At 37.0% G+C, this 21,400-nt stretch overlaps 1 protein-coding gene across 1 annotated transcript in view; it reads left to right on the plus strand.

The window, feature by feature from the left end:
* Positions 1–20,582, plus strand: part of TRAK2 (trafficking kinesin protein 2) — a 68,993-nt gene extending 48,411 nt beyond the window's left edge. The window contains exons 8-16 of the mRNA XM_082630922.1: positions 1,355–1,485; positions 1,917–1,991; positions 2,929–3,066; positions 5,572–5,651; positions 5,957–6,154; positions 7,842–8,140; positions 9,474–9,740; positions 13,631–13,736; positions 16,632–20,582. Coding sequence (XP_082487048.1) covers positions 1,355–1,485; positions 1,917–1,991; positions 2,929–3,066; positions 5,572–5,651; positions 5,957–6,154; positions 7,842–8,140; positions 9,474–9,740; positions 13,631–13,736; positions 16,632–17,310 — 1,973 coding nt within the window. The 3' untranslated portion in view covers positions 17,311–20,582. The remainder of the gene's footprint in view (positions 1–1,354; positions 1,486–1,916; positions 1,992–2,928; positions 3,067–5,571; positions 5,652–5,956; positions 6,155–7,841; positions 8,141–9,473; positions 9,741–13,630; positions 13,737–16,631) is intronic.
* Positions 20,583–21,400: the final 818 nt, after the last annotated feature.

Below are 21,400 nucleotides of genomic sequence, written 5' to 3' on the forward strand. Positions count from 1 at the left end.
AACAATTTTAAATAATTGCTGAAAATCTTGGAATATCACATTGAGCCCACAACTCTAAATAAAGTACCATATGTACTTTTAAGAAGTATCTTTGTTTCAAATTGTCATCATCATTAAATAAAGACCTATATTTCTACCCATTATAGCATGTTAGAATGAAAGTAACCAAAGCTCTTACTTATTTTGTTGATGAGGAAATAGTCCTATAGAGAATATGACTTGCCAAAGTCAGAAAACTGATTAGTAGCAAATCTAGGGCTTAAATGATAGTGTAAAACGTAACATTCTATGAGTATTGTTAAATGCCAACTCTGTGTCTATAAAGGAATATATTTTACTTTCATGTATTGTTACCTAAAATTTTTTAAAACAAATCAGTTGGAAAAAGATCAGCTTTACTAGAGAAAAAATTTTAATCTCTTTATAAATATTGATATATATAGCCTTTTATGTGGAAAGAGAAGGTATGATAACAACATATCAGATCATTTGAGCTGTGGGCTTCAGAATGTGGTACCTTGCACAGAATATTAGAGAACCAGAGGAATGTAAATTGAATCTTCTCCATCAACACTATCATTACCCACCTTTTACACTTTAAAAACAAAAAGCAATGACTTACCTAAGAGCTTAGATTCTGGTCTCCTGTCTCCTTATTCAAATCCTTTGAATTGCTATAGACTTTCCATCGATTTTAAAATAGTTTTATATAACACTTAGAAATAGCTTTGCCACTTGGGTTTAGATGTCAAAATTTTTATATGAAGCAAAGATTTATTTCCCCAGTGGAATTCTAAAGCATGCAAGAATGCTGCATTGTAAGAATTACTTTAGAGGCCCTACTCAGTTTGCTGGGTATCCCAGAAAGTCTCTCCTACAGAAGCATCTCAGTAGCTTTTACAGATTGCGACTGTTCCATGCTGGAAATATTCCTTTGTTAGATTTGTTAAGTTTGATTTTCATTTCTTTGGGGATCTTATTTACATTCCTGAAGAGTTTTCAAAGACATAAATGTCTTGGCCGTTGCAAAGATATATAATTCACCTTTCTCTTTTCAGCCTTCTTGTCCTTCATAAAGAAAAAGATTGAGGCAGAATCTTTAGCTTGCTTGCCTTTACAAGTTATCTCTTTTTAGCTTCAGTGCCTCCTATTAAATTCCCAGCATTAGTCTGTTTCAGAAGAATCTTTAATTTTCTCTATTGGGTTATCCAGGTTTATTATTTTAAATTTATGTTAGAGAAAAATCAATTCGTGATAGTCCAGTGCTTGTTACAAAACAGGATTTGGCCCACAGGCCATAGTTTACCAACCTCTGCCCTACATTTATATTAATTTTAAGTTTTTTTTTTTCCAGGTGAAACAAATGCTCAGATGTCCAGAATGACTGAAGAATTGTCTGGGAAGAGTGATGAACTGATTCGTTACCAAGAAGAGATTTCCTCTCTCTTGTCTCAGATTGTAGATCTTCAGCACAAACTTAAAGAAGTAGGTTCATTCGTTCAACAGATGTTTGTTAAGCACTGACCTAGTACTATGCACTCTGCTAAGTGCTAGATACATTAAGCAAAATAAACATGGTCCCCACCCTTTTACATTGCTTTAGTCTGATTGCTGTTTTAGTCTTCTGTCATGAAATATCATGAATAACTACTTTCAAATCACTATTTCTTTCCATAAAATGGATTTTCCTCAGAAAGTTGTGATGTGAACTACTGATTCATGCTCATTGTCCTCTGAACACCTTGATGGATTTTGTATTCTGCCCATTTTATTGCACTTATTTGGCTTTTGAAAGGTTAGCTTTTGATAGTCCTCTGGACTATATCCCTGAAATACGTTCTTAAGATGTCTTAAAAAGAGAGTAACCTGTATTTTATATGGGAAGGCTTCACATGTCTCTTTTAATATGTTGTTAGCATGTGATTGAGAAGGAAGAGCTGAGACTTCACCTCCAAGCTTCCAAAGATGCCCAAAGACAACTGACAATGGAGGTAATGAAATCTTCCTTTATCTTGTGTTATATGGGGGGGAGGAATGAATAGTTCCTTTCTTCTTTGTGAATAAGAATGGCTAAAGGTGATAACCAGATTTAAAACAACAACAGAAGATTAAGCTGAAAATTATGAGATCTAAGAAGTAAAGCTTTTTAAAGATTCTGTCTCTAAAATAATAGTGACAAGACAACATCCTTCTTGATTAATAGGAAAACCTTGAGTTTATAAGATTCTTTAGGAATATATGACCCTTTTACAGGTCTGTATTAACTAACCCAACAGTTTTTAAAATAAGATAATCTGCATTTTTTAATAAGCACCCCTAGCCCTAGTGATGCTGATGATCTAGTCCACATAACATGCTTGAAGAAATTTTTGAAGTTAATATGTTCTCTGAAAATTATGTACTCTTTTAACATGCTTGTGTATCTAACTATAAAAAAATTTTTGAAACAAGGGAGAAGAAACTACTTGTTTAGGATGATTGAGCACCCTGACATCTTTTTAAATACTTTGTAGACTTGATCTTGTCATTTACAGACTTCAGATTTCATTCATGTTCATTATGTTTAAAAATATACATATCTAATATTCCACTAAACTAACTTGACCATAGCTATCATACTTCCTCTATACATTTTTTTTTAAGGATAGGAAGCATTAAATATTGAATTGACAGTTACGGTTGTCTCAGCTACATTTCACGTTTTTAGGAAATCATGCATATGTATAATTCTGGCCAAGACACCCCTAAATCTGGCAGCTTGAAATACATATACTTTCCTTGCTTAGTCTGTTTCAGAGTCTTCGTATTAAATTTAAATTCATAAAATTAGTCCTCTGGATAAAATTTAAACTTATCCCAATGGGACTTTTTCCCCATTGTCATTTTGAGAATATAATAAGGAACACTAATTGCCATCCTATCTTTCAGCTGCATGAGTTACAAGACAGGAATATGGAGTGTCTGGGAATGTTACATGAATCCCAAGAAGAAATAAAGGAACTTCGGAATAGATCTGGCCCTGCTGCTCATCTCTACTTCTCCCAGCCATATGGAGTTTTTTCTGGGGTAAGGAACTGAGAAAGAAACTTGAGATTAGATGGTCCTGAGAGTAATATGGTTTCTAATGGTGTAAAGCATCTTGAGAAGAGGTAACATGGTTTGTCCTTGTTGATTGAATTTAATTATTGATTTAGGCCTTCATTTGCATATCTGTATCTACCTTAATAGTCTTTATTTATTGAAGCCTTCCTTCTACCAGTTGACCTTCCAGATTTATTGTATGAGATGAACCCTAAGGAAATTAAGTTTAGGTCTGTGTCCCATAGAGTTACTTAAACTTCAGTCATCCTCCCTACCCTAATCCCACCACGTACCACTTATTCAAATAGTGCTCTGAACATTTAAAACCTCTTTTAACAGATCTTGAGTTTCTTGCTCTATTTAACTTCAGTTAGAGTGTAAGCCCCGTGAGAGCAGGAATCATATTGATTTGATTCCTCAATAAACAATCTTTTTTTTTGAAATAAAGAAATTAATGAAAACTTCTGAGTTTATGCCCGAATTTGTAATGTTGGTTCAAAGAGTTATTTTAATAATCTAGTTCTTAAACACTTACATGCAATCCTGTGAAATTTTTTAAAAGACTGAAACTATAAATTATAATAGATTTTCTAGAGAATATTGGGGCAGAATATTTTTCAATTTTTAATTTTGAGGTAATTTTAAACTTAGGGTAACGTTCCAACAGTAGTACAAAAAACTCATATATCCTTCATCTAGATTTCTCAAATTTAATATTTTACTACATTTGTCATATTGTTCTCTTATTTTTTCTGGATCATTTAACAGTAAGTTGCAGATAACCCTATTACCCCTTAATAATTCTGTGTGTATTTATTAAAAACAAGGATACTCTCAAGGACATTCTCCTACATGACTACATATAACCATCAACTTCTGGATATTGACATTGATACAATACTATCACTGTCTCATCCACAGAACCCATTTAAATTTTACCAATTGTCCCAACAGTGTCCTTTGAAGGATACATTGCATTTGGTTGTTTCAACTGGGGACAGTTCTTCTGTCTTTGTTTTGTCTTTCATGACCTTTGTAGAATGTCCTCAGTTTGGGTTTGTCTGTTGTTTCCCCACAATTAGATTTAGGTAATGCATTTTCAGCAGAAATAATGCCATGCTCTTCTCAGAACATTGTATTAGAAGGCACACATTGTCTCTTTTTCCCATTGCTGATGATGTTAATTAACTTTGATTGCTTGGTTAAGCTAGTATCTGCCAGTTTTTTCCACTGTAAAGTTAATCATTGTTAATAGTTAATTGAATTAATATTACTAAATTAACCTTGCATTGATGAAAATTGTCAGATACTACCTTAGCCAAGTGATCAAAATTACTATTTTGGGGGTGATACTTTGAGACTGTTTAAATATTCTGTTCCTCATCAAGCCTTTACCCACAGTTTTAGCACCCATTGATGGGGATGTATCTGACTCAGTTATTACTATGATAATTGCCATTGGTGACTTTTTAATCCATCATTTTTTCAACTTTTTTTAATTGGCATTCTTTTATATGTTAGAGCTTTTCTGTGTCATTTATTTATTCATTTGTTCATTTGGTTATGTCAGTATAGACTCAGGGATTCCTATTTTAATCAGTGGATTATAATCCATTATTATTGTTTTTTATTTTGATACTTAAATTGTCCAAGATATGACCAGTGGGATCTCCTTCAAGCTCCTCTTGCCCTTTCCCTGGCCCAGTCCTGGGATCAGCCATTCTCCAAGGAGCTCTGGTTATTTTTAATGAGAAATGATATTTAGAATCCAAAATCTGGGTGCTAGGTATCCAGTGCCACTAGAGTACCATTGCTTTGAGGTCCCTTCAACAGATAAAGCTAGGAAATATGTGTACGTTCATATACACCCACATAAACACATCTATCTCTATCTTTACATTCATACCTATGTTTATATGTATATTTAAAATCATGAATTCACACCAGTACCTCCAATTCTAGTCATTGTTAGCACAGCCCCACTGAGCATGACACCCATGCTAGTTGAATCTTCATCCGTGACCAGGGGAAGGGGAAGCTTACTTATTTTTCTCTTAACAATTTTTTATATTATAAAAGCTTTACATGTTTATTATAGAAAAGTTAGAAATTACAGAGAAGCAAAAACAAATTGCTGAATACCATCAAATCCTGACCTCCACAGAATCACTATTAACATCTTGGTTTATAGCCTTTCAAACATTTTATTTTTGTGTGTCTGCATATGTAATACTTTTATTTATCATAATTGGTTTTCCCACTGCTTTCTTGTAAAAATATATCATGAAAAAGTAGTTGGTTCTTGTTTAAAAGTTACATTTCCAGAATGTCTCTTTTCTTCCCCTGCATTTTAGCCTGTGACTTTTCTTTCATTATAACGCCAAAAGTATTTGATTCTGGAAACTCCGTTAAATAATTTAAAGATAGTTTATTTCTCCTAACAGGCTTCTTAGATAATAACTGTTAGTAACATCAAACTCTTTTTCTTAGGAATCTCTGGCAGCTGAGATTGAGGGGACCATGCGTAAGAAGTTGAGTTTGGATGAGGAATCTTCTCTCTTTAAACAAAAGTAAGTTCAGATCACATGTATTGTTACTCAACCATTGGGATGGAAATTAAACAGAAGCCACAATCCATAGTGATTGGTATTATGAGATTCGGTAGTAAATCTGCTTACTATTCAGTTTTTTCCTCGTAGTGCTTGGATCTGTGAGAGCATTCTCTTGTTCTGAAATTTACTTTCTAATAATTTCTCCAAAACTTCAGATGCTCTTCAGGGTGGCTTTATTTTTAATTAACTACACTTAACATGTCTCTTTTCTAAAGCACTCCAGTGGTAGGCAGTGGCAATAATGAACACTTCTCTTTTGACAGAGCCCAACAAAAACGGGTGTTTGATACTGTCAAGGTTGCCAATGACACACGGGGCTGCTCTGTCCCATTCCCAGCTCTGCTACCCATTCCAGGCTCCAACCGTTCAAGTGTCATCATGACAGCAAAACCTTTTGAATCTGGTTTACAACAAACAGAGGACAAAACAATCCAGAAGAGTAACTTGGAGGAAGATCCAGGGTAAGAAACATAGATTCACACACTCAAATTCCAGCATTGCTCTGTGCTGTCCCAAGGAAGTTCTAGAACTGTCAGTTTTCATTCAGTAATGATTCCCTGTATCATTATTTGTTAGATCATTGGAGTGAAAAAGTTTAATTGAGCATATTCAAAATGGAGTTTTCATTGAACTATAAAATTCTTTACTACTTTCGTCTCTGGTTTGGCAAAATTTGAGTCTAAATCTTTGTGTTCAAAGTCAAATTTGTTTGAATCTGTTTGGTCATTGGCAGTTACGCATAGCATTACATGACACTTTCTCGTAACCCATGCTCCTAATTTCAGTTGCTTTGGTGCCCATTAGGATAAACAATAATCTGGAATACCTATCGAGGAAAACTAGATTGCTCTTAATTTCCTATTTGTTTAAATTTAGATTTTTTTCTGCTTTTTATTAATTCAGTTCATTGAATTTTGTATAACTAGAAATTAAAGAGAATGACTGGAAAGTCAGCTGAAAGTTTTTGAAAATTAGATGTTTGGCATCTGAGGGAAGTCTTTCTTAATGCAGAAATCCATTACCTTGGGTTTTCAATTGTATTGCCTGGTTTAGGGGTAGATTCTATACACACAATAGCTTGATGTTTCAATACTACCTCATTGTACACAGTTACCTTAGGAAAAGATCTAACCAACAGATCCGTGTGAATTCACACATGGAATAACTAAAGCTTGGCTTGCTACTCTTTCTTTTGGTATCAGTTGTAAGATACCGCCAATTTTTTAAATGTTAATAAGTGAAAAACTGTGTATTGCAGAACTATGAAAGTGCGGTGTTTACAGATCTTGTTGGTTTCTTTTAAATGTTTGTAATATTCATAGAGGATTCTATGGCCTAAAGTAAATTTTTTCACATTTTAATATTTTTGAAATTGTTTATCTTTTGCAGCTAATGACATGTCATAGTTTAATGGGTAACATTTTTTTCTTTCTTAGTACATAAAATAAGGGTACCTCTTGCCTTCAATGGTATTATAGATTCAGTGAAATATAATAATATTTAGTTTTTTGACTACCTAAACTGAATTTATAGATGGCCATTATCTGTAGGTTCATAAATTAAGTGAAACAGAAAAGTTAATAAATACAACATAAAGTATAGTTTTGCCTATCTGAAGTCACTTGAAATGATCTATAAAAACATTATATATATGGGCTTCCCTGGTGGCATAGTGGTTAAGAATCCGCCTGCCAATGCAGGGGACACAGGTTCGAGCCCTGATCCGGGAAGATCCCACATGCCGCGGAGCAACTAAGCCCATGCGCCGTAACTACTGCGCCTGCACTCTAGAGCCCACGTGCCACAACTACTGAAGCCTATGCGCCTAGAGTCCATGCTTCGCAACAAGAGAAGCCCCTGCACCACAACTAAGAGTAGGCCCCGCTCGCCACAACTAGAGAAAGCCCACGCACAGCAATGAAGACCCAGTGCAGCCAAAAATAAATTTATAAAAAATAAAAATATTATATATATATATATATATTAGAGATTTCGGTTTGTTGTTACTATTTCTGTATTCCAGGTATCTAAGAAAAGATATGTGTTTTTAAGATCAATCTCTTGAACATTCACCATTGTGGAAAGGAGAGGTCTATGCTATGCTTATGCCCCTCACAGATCTAGTCAGTGAATGTGTTTTTCCCATAGGAACGTCCAGGAGGTCTGTCAACCAGGACGCTCTGCAGAGAGCGATTTGGCTACAGCCCTGCATCGCCTGAGTCTGCGGCGACAGAACTACTTAAGTGAGAGGCAGTTCTTTGCTGAAGAATGGCAACGGAAGATCCAGGTTCTGGCTGGCCAGAAAGAAGGAGGAAGTGACTGTGGCATCCCCACAGAGAGCCTTGCCTCCCTCTGCACCGACCAGTCGGAGATCACAGACCTGAGCAGTGCCAGTTGCCTTCGAGGTTTTATGCCTGAAAAATTGCAAATTGTCAAGCCCCTTGAAGGTACTAAGTAAGGAAGGGCTGTTTCTAAGCCATGTTGTTTGTTGGCTTTGCCTTCCCCTGGAATTGAGATTTCTCATGTAATTATAAGAACCCTAAGTGTAGAAGAGGTCTTTATTATCCCTAAATCTTCGCTGTTTGTGTGACCCTGCAGAACTTTGTGGAAAATGAATGAAGAGATTTGCATTCTCCAAGCCATCAGCTGTCAGTTCTCTTCTACTGATACAGTTTTTTTACAAATGTGAGGGAGGAGGAGTAATCTTTTCTTATCCTTTTCTAAGGAATATCCTTGATAGCAGTTTTCATGGTAAGATAAACAGGATATGATAGATGAATGAAAATAATCTATATGTAATGCTTCATCTCTACCTTCCTTTTCAAAAAATGTTCTTTACCCAAAAAGTGTCAGTTACTTACAGATATGTATGTCTGTATTTTTCTTTTGTTCAGTTCTGTTAATTTCAGGTCAGTTTCTATTCTCTCCTAAGAACTTGAATTCAAAACAGATCTCTTTGTTTTATGGAATATTGACGGTATTCAAATGATCCTCTGCTATTATCATGAAAGAGTCTGCATTAGACAAAATTTTGAGTCAGTAACCCATAAAGACCCCTCAAACTCAAAGGTGCTATAAGTTCGTTTTATTCATTAATGGTCAGTGCAGGTATTTGTCAGAGTTGCCATTTTTAAGATTATATGACTATTAGTGACAATTAGACACTGCATCTGGTGCAGGTACTTGGGATGATCATTCACCAGTATTCATAGACAGAAACCATGAGGATTGATCCTCCTTTTTTTTATCATCTCCTTCGCTTTCCTACTCTCCCTGAGAGCCTGGTGAAAGGAGAGTCATGAGCACATATGAGTCTTGAGAAATATACAGAAAAAAACATGGTAATTCAAGGTGCCTTCCAACCTAGGAGCCTGGCTTTTAAATTCAAAGTTCAAAGTTCATAGGCATAGTTCCAGGACAAAGGAGTATTGGTTTTTGTCACCTGGGAACATACAACCCGCCATGATACGTATCTTCTTTCTCATCACTGCCTCAGCATCCTAGTTCCTATTAAGGGTGTTGTCTTGGTTTTTTCACCCCTGCTTTAGATTTCCTTTTTAAAGTTAACTTTTGAAATGAACAGATTATTATTCATATCTTTATCATCTTGTTAATCTTCCACAGATAACTTTAATTTACAAATTTTACCAAAACATTAAGACCAAATAAGTAGTTTTATTATTATCATTACTTTTTTTACACATACAGTTTTAGCTTCTTTCAAGATTTAATATTTGTGGGAAATTTAAAACATGTTCCTTTTTTGGTTTGCATCCTCAGGATCACAAACTCTGCACCAATGGCAGCAGCTTGCTCAACCAAATTTAGGAACCATTCTTGACCCACGACCAGGTGTCATCACTAAAGGCTTTACCCAGTTGCCCAAGGATGCCATCTATCACCTCTCAGATTTAGAAGAAGATGAAGAGGAAGGTATCACTTTTCAGGTTCAGCAACCTTTTCACGTGGAACAGAAACCATCAATATCCCCGCCAGTAACAGGAATCTTCCTGCCACCCATGACTTCAGCTGGTGGTCCAGTTACAGGTGAGAAGAGTGCTTGGTTGAGTGTAGTCTAGTAACCAGTAGTACTTTGCTTTCTGCATAACTGTATGGTCAGCTGACTGCCTCTATATAAATCTTACTGGAGTGTACTCAGTCTTGAATATAAGACAATAGAAATCTATAGCATAAGTGCCCCTTCTAATTCTCTCCACTTCTTAGCCAACCTGCATGAATAGATAGGCAGAGAGAGAGCAATTCAGCCAGTGGTTCACAAAACTTTTGGACTCAGGATCTCTTTACACTCTTAAAAATCGTTAAGAATTCCAGAGAGCATCTGTATGGGTTGTATCTACCGATATTTACCTATTAGAAATCAAAACTGAGAAATTATAAAAATATTTGTTAACTCATTATTTTAAAAGAGTTACATGTTAACACAAATAATATGTTTTATGAAAATTAGCTGTTTTTTTTAAGTAGTTTACAAAGTGGTTTAGTTTTACAGTTTTGCAAGTCTCTAATTTATGGCTTAACAGAAGATAGCAGGGTTCTTGTGTCAGCTTCTACATTCAGTCTATTACAATATGTTGTTTTGGTTGAGGAGTATGAAGAAAATACAGCCTCACCATCATCAAAAAGTATACAAACAATAAATTCTGCAGAGGGTGTGGAGGAAAAGGAACCCTCCTACACTGTTGGTGGGAATGTAAATTGGTGCAGCCACTATGGAGAACAGTATGAAGGTTCCTTAAAAAGCTAAAAATAAACTACCATATGATTCCTGGGCATGTATTCAGAGAAAACCATAATTCAGAAAGATACATGCCCCCCCGTGTTCATTGCAGCACTATTTACAATAGCCAAGACATGGAAGCAACCTAAATGTCCATCAACAGATGAATGGATAAAGAAGATGTGGTACATATATACAATGGAATACCACTCAGCCATAAAAAAGAATGAAATAATGCCATTTGCAGCAACATGGTTAGACCTAGAGATTATTATACTAAGTGAAGTAAGCCAGACAGAAAAAGTCAAAAATCATATGATATTGCTTATATGTGGAATCTTAAAAAAATTGATATAAATGAATTTATATACAAAACAGAAATAGACCCACAGACATAGAAAACAAACTTATGGTTACCAAAGGGGAGAGGGGGGTGGGGAGGGAGAAATTAGGAGTTTGGGATTAGCATATACACACTACTATATATAAAATAGATAACCAACAAGGACCTACTGTATAGCACAGGGAACTATACTCAATATTTTGTAATAACACATAAGGGAAAATATGAAAAAGAAAAAATATATATTTATGTAACTGAATCACTTTGCTATATACCTGAAACTAACAGAACATTGTAAATCAACTATACCTCAATAGAAAAATAAAATGAAATAAAAAGAATTTAAAGTTTAAAAAAAAGAAAGGAAATACAGCCTCACACAGATACATGGTTGGAAAAAGAAAGAGTATTTTAATAGCCTCTTCAGGTATTTGTGGATATTCTTTGATATTACACCAAAACTTGATAAGTGGTAGTCTCTTTAAGGTTTGTAGCAATGTGAGTCTAAAACCCTATCAGTGAATTTTTCATACTTTGTTACGTTAAAATCTATTAGTCTGTCCTGCTCTCTGAATGTATCTTTTACCCATGCATGATTTTGTTAACGCATTGGTCATTTGGAAAATATTGGTTCACTGAGTTATGCAGATCTTCCAAATGTTGACCCGTTTCATTATAGAATATATTAAAATCATATAGTATCACCACCTGTCTCACTGGGTAAGTCTTTTAGTATTAGGAAGCTTTCAAGCTCTCAGCAATGGATACAAGTCTACCAAAACACTTATTTTCACTTGAAAGCTCAAATTTTGTCACTGGCAGGAAATCCTGTCTGCTATTTTCTTGAAGAGACAGACTCACTACCTTCTTTTTCAAGAAAATGTTGCCAGATATCCAAGTCTGAATAACTGTAGTTTTTTTATTAATTGTTCTTTCAAGTAAAGATGGTGTTCTGTGAAAAAATGTAAAAATTACATATGTGCTTTTCCTTTAGATAATCATTGTATCTCTGTATAAAGCAGAGTGCTTAATGCTTACTTCCTGTTTTATCACACAGAATATTAAAAAGATTCAAGGGTCAAGATTTTTTTTTAATTAATTAATTTATTTTCGGCTGCTCTGGGTCTTCATTGCTGCACGCAGGCTTCCGCTAGTTGGGGCGAGCGGGGGCTACTCTTCATTGCAGTGTGCAGACTTCTCATTGCAGTGGCTTCTCTTATTGTGGAGCATGGGCTCTAGGTGCACGGGCTTCAGTAGTTGTGGCACGTAGCCTCAGTAGTTGTGGCACATAGGCTCAGTAGTTGTGGCTCACGGGCTCTAGAGCATAGGCTCAATAGTTGCAGCACACGGGCTTAGTTGCTCTGCGGCATGTGGGACCTTCCCGGACCAGTGCTCGAACCCATGTTCCCTGCCTTGGCAGGTGGATTCTTAACCACTGTGCCACCAGGGAAGCCCAAGGGTCAAGATTTTTTTTTTATAAATTTATTTTATTTTTATTTATTATTTTTGGCTGTGTTGGGTCTTCGTTGCTGTGCGTGGGCTTTCTCTAGTTGTGGCAAGCTGGGGCTACTCTTCATTGCAGTGTGCGGGCTTCTCATTGCGGTGGCTTCTCTTGTTGTGGAGCACGGGCTCTAGAGCGCACAGGCTTCAGTAGATGAGGCACGTGAGCTCAGGAGTTGTGGCTCGTGGGCTCTAGAACGCAGGCTCGGTAGTTGTGGTGCACGGACTTAGTTGCTCCGTGGCATGTGGGATCTTCCCGGATCAGGGCTTGAACCCATGTCCCCTGCATTGGCAGGCAGATTCTTAACCCCTGCACCACCAGGGAGGCCCCTGGCAGGCGGATTCTTAACCACTGCACCACCAGGGCAGTCCCCCAAGGGTCAAGATTTAATAAATAATTGTTACTGCTTCATCAGGACATTCTGATATGAATTTGGCTTTTTTTTCCTACTGTATTTGGACAGCAGTGATGAATACTACTACAGCTTGGTGCCATTGCCGTGATTTGTGCTACGGAGCCAGCAGCTTTACCCACTGTTGCTTTTGCACCCGCAGTGCGAGTGCCAACCCAGTCAAAGAGGCAGATAGCATCTTAACATTGCTATGAAAGTAGTTTTGACCCGTAGACTCACACAAGGTGCAAACAACCCTTCAAGAACCACTGGAGTAGACAGTTTGCTTGGAAAGATTGGATGACTAGTTCTTGGTTTGGTATTTTCGTCTAATGTATTGTTTCAGAATGAGTTTTTCTCTTGTTTCTAAGCTATATTAAATCCTTTTGAACTTCAGTTTCAAATTATTGAAGGATTCAGCTATATACTAACCAGTGGATACTAATACAATATGTAGGGCTTCCCTGGTGGCACAGTGGTTAAGAATCCGCCTGCCAGTGCAGGGGACACAGGTTCCACCCCTGGTCCAGGAAGATCCCGCATGCTGGGGAGCAACTAAGGCCGTGCGCCACAACTACTGAGCCTGCACTCTAGAGCCCGCGAGCCACAACTACTGAGTCCACATGCCACAACTACTGAAGCCCACGTGCCTAGAGCCCGTGCTCTGCAACAAGAGAAGCCACTGAAATGAGAAGCCCACACACCGCAACGAAGAGTAGCCCCTACTCGCCACAACTAGAGAAAGCCCACGCACAGCAACGAAGACCCAACGCAGCCAAAAATAAATAAATAAATAAATTCATGGGGGAAAAATGAAATATGTATATTTCATTTCTAGATTTGGGAATTTTTGTATAAAAGACACCAGATAAATGCTGTATTATTAATAGTAATGACGAACTTTTTACATTATTAACCTAGTCTTTCAATTTTGTGTTTGATTCCCTAAAACTCTCTACTTCAGTTGCAACCTCAAACCCAGGAAAGTGTCTGTCCTTCACAAACTCAACGTTCACCTTCACCACCTGTAGGATATTACATCCTTCTGATATTACTCAGGTTACCCCCAGGTAAGAGGGGCTGGGCAGTTTGAGGCCTTACTTCTTTCCTCAACTCTGTTTTCTTGAATTTCTTTTTTAAATTACTGTCATTTTAATTCCCAGAATTTTAATTAATGTACTGTGATAATTAGTCTTTAGAATATTTTCACATTGTATTTTCTCATTTGATCATTATAACTCTTTGAAGTAGGCAAGCCAAGAGAGTATGTAGTGTCTAAATGAAAAAAATGAGGCATAGAAAGTTCAGGTGACTGGTCCAAGGGCAGGCAGGTAGTAAATGACCCAGCTGAAACTATACCCATAGTTAGCAAACTGCAAGATTGGAGGGACTAGTCCTCCACACAAGAGTGCGCTCATTTCTGATATGACCTGCAAGTTCAGGGGGTTCCCAAAACCATGCTCTTGTTTGATAAATTTTCTAGAAGGACTCACAGAACTCACTGAAAGCTGTTATGCACATGGTTACTGTTTATTACAGGGAAAGGTTACAGGATAAAATTAGCCAAAGGAAGAGACACATAAGTCAGAGTCTGGGAGGGTTCCACACATGAAACCTCTCTGTCCTTAGGAGTCATTACTTTCCTGGTATCAGTGTTTGACAGTGCACACAGAGTATTGCCAACCAGGGAAGCTCACCCAAGCCTTAGTGTCCAGATTTTTTTTACTGAGGCTTCACTGTGTAAGGCATGATTGATTGATTACCTATATAGCTATAACTCACTATAACTATAAGAATTCACCTCCAGGTCCACTGACCCAAAGCTTCCACCCCAAATCACATGGTTAGTCTTCCTGGCATGGCCAGTCCCCATCCTACAGCTGTTGGGTGTGGCCAGTTCCACTCCAAGATCTGGTGTGGCCAAGCTCCATCCTGAACAAACACACTTCTAGCAGCCATGGCATAGATTACCTCCCAGAAGCTGAGGGCAAAGCCAGAACCCTCTGGGCAGTCCAAATTATTTACTACACAGACTAGAACAATAAGCAATATTGCTGAAATATCTGTCCTACCAGTTCCGAAAAGAATCTAAGGCAATTTCCAGAGATATGTAGAACTTTGCAGGATAATGTTAACTAGAAGTAGAGAAGAAAAATGAAGCAAAAAAGAATCAAGAGTAAGGATATAAAATGGATAGAGGAATACACCTAGTGTATAAATTGTACTATAAAGTCTTATATACTTGCTAAATAAGGTGAGCCATGTATTTGAGTCTTAGCTTTTTAGCTGCCAGTATGGAGGGAAATAACATTATGATTCACAATGTCTATAAGATAGAAGCAAATTGACTGTTTAGGGAAGCATTTGGGTGGTATCCTATAAAGACCTCAATAAAGTCTATAATAAACAGGCATACCTGCAACTTTTCTACATTGTTCTTGTAGTCAACAAGATAGCAGGGGTTTTGGGGTTTTTGTTTTTTGTTTTAAAGAAGATGTTGGGGGTAGGAGTTTATTAATTAATTTATTTATTTTTGCTGTGTTGGGTCTTCGTTTCTGTGTGAGGGCTTTCTCTAGTTGTGGCAAGCGGGGGCCACTCCTCATCGCTGTGTGCGGGCCTCTCACTATCGCGGCCTCTCTCATTGCGGAGCACAGACTACAGATGCGCAGGCTCAGTAGTTGTGGCTCACGGGCCCGGCTGCTCCACGGCATGCATGATCCTCCCAGACCAGGGCTCGAACCCATGTCCCCTGCACTAGCAGGCAGATTCTCAACCACTGTGCCACCAGGGAAGCCCAAGATAGCAGGTTTTATAAAATTGGTTCTTGAGGAGGCTCTCGATACAGGTTGATACCATCATTTGGTATGGTAGTGACATGAACAGTTTAGGAAAAGACAGGCAATTCTACAATAAAGTAGGACCAGGGAGGTGGGAGACTGGGAATACAGTAGAAAGACTACATCAGAACCAAGGAGTCGAAGTTGTTTGCATTTTGCTTCTTTAATACAAGTTGGTACTTTAGAAAGTTTATTTATTAATCCTAAATTTGCATCTTGTTCATAATCTTTATAAATCTTGATATCTAGATATTCTGAGTATTTTGTGTTAAAGTGAAAGTTTATGTATTAAATGCTGGTAACATTTGCTCAAGGGGGAATAATTTGCTAAAGATGTACCCTCTCCATTCTATCACCATTTCCTTGAGTACATGATTGTTTATTTTGTTTTTTTTCTTTTTAACAAAACACAGAATAAGAAGAAAGATTCTAATAGGTGTCAAAACTTTTAATTATTTTTAATCTCCCAGAAACCCATGCTTTAAGTCAAGATTGAGAAAAATTCATTCCATGGGTATCCTTATACTACTATTCTTTGGAATTAACATTCTTGGAAATTTAACAATTAGAACTTTATTCTCAGTAATATAAAATTGACAGATTAAAAAGAAATGTGTCTCCTTAGAAAACTGTCTTTGGTTTAATTTTGAAAGATTGTATTTTCTAAAAGGTTGAAGAATTGTTAAATCACGAATTATTGTCTCTTGGTATATTTCATTTTATGGAATGGATATGTTAATAAAAATTTTAAACTTTACTTTCTTCAATATTTAAATTTCTTTGATTTTTTAATTATAAAATTTAGTTGTATTTCCACAGATACATATTTTAGAGTTAAAATTTAAGAATAATAAAGTAATTATTTGAGAATAATAAAGTTATCTAAGTACGGTAAACTCATATTCTGTGAGAAGAAATATGTTTCAATAAGTTAATGACTAAATTACAAATAACTAATCATTGAAGTAACACATCAAAATTTTCATTCCTCAGATACTGACATGTTGCCTGTTCCTCTATATTTACTATGGATAACTACTGTAATTACTTTAAATGCTGACTTGGGATTATTTTTTATTCTTAAATTCTCTCTACTGCTTTTTTTTTTTTCTTTCTTTCTATGTAAAGCTCTGGCTTCCCTTCATTATCCTGTGGAAGTAGTGGTAGCAGTTCATCAAACACAGCAGTGAATTCTCCTGCTATGTCCTATAGTCTCAGCATTGGTGAATCCATCACCAACCGACGAGATTCCACCATAACCTTCAGCGGCACCATGAGCTTGGCCAAACTTCTACAAAAGCGAGGCATCTCTGCTAAAGCATACCAAAGCCCAGATTCACAGGACCCCCTCCTCCAGCCTCTCCCTAGAGGCCTGGCTATCCCTTCCACGCCACCAAATTCACCGTCTCACTCACCTTGCCCTTCTCCTTTGCCCGTTGAGCCTCGAGTGCATCTCTCTGAAAATTTTTTGGCCTCCCGACCAGCTGAAACATTCCTCCAGGAGATGTATGGCTTGAGACCGTCCCGAAACCCTCCTGATGTTGGCCAGTTGAAGATGAACTTAGTGGACAGGCTGAAAAGACTGGGGATAGCCAGAGTGATCAAGACCCCTGCAGCCCAGGAAAATGGAAGAAGCCAAGAGGCAGAAAATGGTCTTCAAAGACCAAACTCTGCTGTCTATTTAAATTCAGGTAGCAATTTATTGAGTGGACTGAGGAGGAATCAGAGTCTTCCAGTCATTATGGGTAGCTTTGGCAACCCAGTTTGCACATCGTCACCCAAAATGGATATCCTGAAGGAAGACTGAGGTTCAGCCTTTGACTGACCTCTTACACAAGTTAGCACATGAAGGAAAGATTTGCACTGATACATGTAGTCTTGTCTGAGAGAAAAGGAATGTTGCAGAAGGGTTGTGAATGTGGGAAGGGGAAAGTGGAAGAACGGAAACAGAATTGGCATGAGGTCTGTCTGATAAATTGAAAGTATAAACGAATAGGTCATGAGTGTTTGGAAGCAGAGAAAGAAGAAATGTTTAATGTGGTCCTCGGTTGGTATTGTCTTGAAAATAAAAAGTGACTAGAAAATAAATTCATTAATATTGGAACATACCAGAAATACTGAACTTGCTAGCACCTTTACTTCTGGTGAGCATAAGCAGGGAGGACCCAGGTTAGGAGATGGGAAAAAAGAAGGAGCAGCTTTGACCGTTACCTTTAGAAAGCTGTTCTAGACGGTTGCTGGAGTAAACTCAGTCTGTTAGTGAGACAACAGTGAGATGGCTTATCTGCTGGCCCCTGTTAATGTCTGGTTAAATTACAACTCCATCAAAGAGTATGCTCACTGCATTATCAACAAGGAATTTTACCTTTTTCATAAGATCAGACTAGTGTAGACTCCCTTTTTGCTTTCTGTTTTCAGGCCTTTGAGCCACTGGGATCCCAAACATAATCCACGTTCCTTTTGCATTTGTGATTAATAGGGTTAATTTTTTTAATTTGTATTTTTATACATACCCCCCCAAACAACATGAGTGGGGGGTAGGAGGGATTTACTTTAAGAAGGAAAATATGGGTACATTGGAACCAAGGAAAATTGTTTTCAGAATATTTCTTCTGAATAAGTGCATTGGCCAAGGTGTATGAACATAATTACTGTACATGTCTTTCAAATTTCCTTGGAGGCTGGATGGGTTAAACCAGAAGTGCAATCAATAGGAATTAGAGAATGTTGTGTATTTATCTCTGTAAGTTTTTTTGGAAGGAAAGTTGGTTGCAACTAAACTTTTTCCAAAATGTGCTATGCATACTTTTAATGAAAGATGACATATATTTGCACAAAAAATTCTCAGGCACAGCAAATTATTATGAACTGAATTAAAACCCAGGTGCTTTCTTTGAGATTGTGTTTTTTTAATATAAAATGAAATTAAAACATCTGCCTTTTTCTTCATATCCGCAGAATTAGAGAGTGAACTTTTTTCGATAGGAAAGTCAAACGCTTTTGCTTTTTCTCTGGGATTCCTTTTTTCTTTTTTTTAACTATGTGAAATGGCAAAGTGAAACTCCGGGATTAGGTTTCAGCTTTCAGCAGTGTGACGCAAGGCTGTGAATTGGGAAAAAACAGGTCTGTTTTCTGAGCATTGCTGACCGAGGTCTGCTTCTCATCAGATGACATGGCTTTATCTCGGCTATGCAGTTGATAAAGAAATGCTGTTACATGAAATGCATTATGGAGAGAAGATGAAGGAGGGGGCTAGTTCTTTTTGAAAATGGGAGGTGTGTTACTTGATGTTTTCATTGCTTCATTAGCAAATGTTTTGCTCCTCTGTTCTGACTTAAACTGAAAGGTAATTTTCTGCAGAATTCTTGATGGGCATGTTACTCCTGTGGCTCCCATCCATACACCTGTTACAGGCCAGAGGAGGGTCCTTCTCTCCTCTTGAGCTGCCTCTCCTTCAGAAAGAGCTATGTGCTCAAAACACACATGCAAGAGTAAAATGTGTGAGTTTTCCATGATTTTTAGAATCTTTTAATAAAACTTTTCTAAATAAACTTCTTAAAAACAAAAAGAGTGTCCTCTCCCCATTCTCTCCCCCTTGCTCAGTCATTCTGAAATCAGCAGACCACACACAGAGATGTTCAGAAAGGATTCCAGGTGGTTTGTAAGTGAACGCACATGTCCCTGAATGTGGACCAGAAGAATTCCTAATGTTTAAATTTCTAGAATATTCCAATTCATATTTTAAATGATATTTGAGTTTCTACTTCATAAAGTAACTCTGGGGTGCTTATTTTAGACAATTCTTTAAGCTTTTTATTTATTCTCTAAGAAAGTAATCTTCCTGTTACCAGTTTCCGAGAGACATGAGGAAGTAGGAAAATATAAGACCAGAGAGTAGTACAAAGTATTAAATTATCAGATTTTATGTATATTATATAAACAGCTATAAATTAAGCTAGATCTTGGAGTGTTCTGTATAATTAGTATACTTTTAAAATAACCGAGGCTAAAATGATCACTTTGGAGGCAGGGCAAGGGTGTATTCACAGCCAAATAAGCCTGTCTGATTAAAGAGAACCAGACTTCTGTTTTTGAAAATTAAATTGATGTTGCTGTTCCACCAGAAACACAATGATTGGAAACTGGTGCATGCTCGTCTCTAGAAATGAATCCTGTTTTGAAACTGGGTTTTGTTGTTTTTGAAATTTCCACCTAAAATCATTTTTGGTTGAGAATGAGAATCTCTATTATAATGAAATTGTGTATAAAATATAGTAAGAACTGGAGCCTTGTAGCAAGTTCCTTCTTAATTTATCTGTTATGTTTTAGCACTGTTCACATTTTAGTTTTTCTTTATCAACTGTGTATGTACTTTAATGCCAGTATAGGGAACTCTGATCTTTTTTTTTTTTTTTCCTTCTGAAGGGTCTCAGTGATTATACCTCAGGTATTTCTGAGTATCCTATTATCTACTAGGAGGGATACCTTCCCTGTGAACTCAGAATTAAAATTTCTCCTGAATTATGATGATCCCAAATCTTATGTAAATAGCCTTAGGCATGGGTCTTGGAAAAAAGTTAATGACTATTGTTAAAGTAGTTTTTAAAAAAATTTTGTACTATATGTCCTTGATTTGACCTGAATGAACAGACTTTGGCAAAGGGAGGAAATAAGTTAAAGGCAGCTCACAACAAGAGCCTGTTCTCTATAAAAGGTGTATTTTATATAGTATTGAAAGCCTGTTATTTTTTCTGAACATTCTGGTACACAATTAGTACTTGTTGGTAATAACATTGACTTTTGACACCTGGAACTAGAACTCTTAGTGTTTAGTAGCCCACTCCTTTGATGTCGGATGCCTGCAAGCCTGTACTCCAAGTACAACACAGCAGCATCTACACTGAGTGGTTGCATAGCCAGCACAGCTACCTGGGAGTGGCATGGTGCCCTCTGGGGCTGTCAGGGAGATACTGTAGTTTGATATCTGGGGCTTGACTTTGTCAAAGAGCTCTTTGTGCACCTACCTTTGCTTTGTCAAATGTTAATCAGATAATAAACATGAGTATCTTCTTAAATTTTCATTTGTCTTTCTGTGGTTTTGTCCCAGTTCTTTTCACAGGTAATCCTGCATTAAGTCTTTCCTTTCCATTATGTGGTTTTTGGTACAGAAAACAACTCTATTTGTCAAAACAACACAAAACAAACCAACAATAGTCATGAGTAGTAAACATCTTATTCTATTTTCTTAGATTTAAAAAAATAGAATAACCATATTGTTTCCTCAGCAAAGTATCAACAACAAAAAAATAAAATCTAAAGTCAATGCAGATCTTTAATTTAAAAAGACTCAGAAAGTATGAAGCAATTCATTACCTATAGTCCACAATTTACTATTGATACTCTTAGCTATTTCGAAACTGTTTCCAAGAAATTAAAATTGAGAATTGTTGGATTCTAACAGAAAAGTTATTTGATGTTCTCTTTTCTCTCTCACAATTTAATTGATGTATTTATTTTAAACTCATTTAATATCCATTTAGAAATACGGAGATTGGTTCAAGATAGCGGAATAGAAGGACATGCGCTCCCTCTTGCAATAGCACCGGAATTGCAACTAACTGCTGAATGATCATTGACAGGAAGACACTGGAACTCACCAAAAAAGACACCCCACGTCCAAAGACAAAGGAGAAGCTGCAATGAGACAGTAGTAAGTGCACAATCACAAATCAAATCCCATAACCGCTGGGTGGGTGACTCACAAACTGGAGAATAATTATACCACAGAAGTCCACCCACTGGAGTGACAGGACTGGGGGAAACAGAGACTCCACTCTTGGAGGGCACACACAAAGTAGTGTGTGCATGAGGACCCAGGGAGAAGGAGCAGTGACCCC

The sequence above is a fragment of the Mesoplodon mirus genome (genome assembly GCF_964341445.2).
Source record: "Mesoplodon mirus genome assembly, chromosome: 8".
Lineage (NCBI taxonomy): Eukaryota > Metazoa > Chordata > Mammalia > Artiodactyla > Ziphiidae > Mesoplodon > Mesoplodon mirus.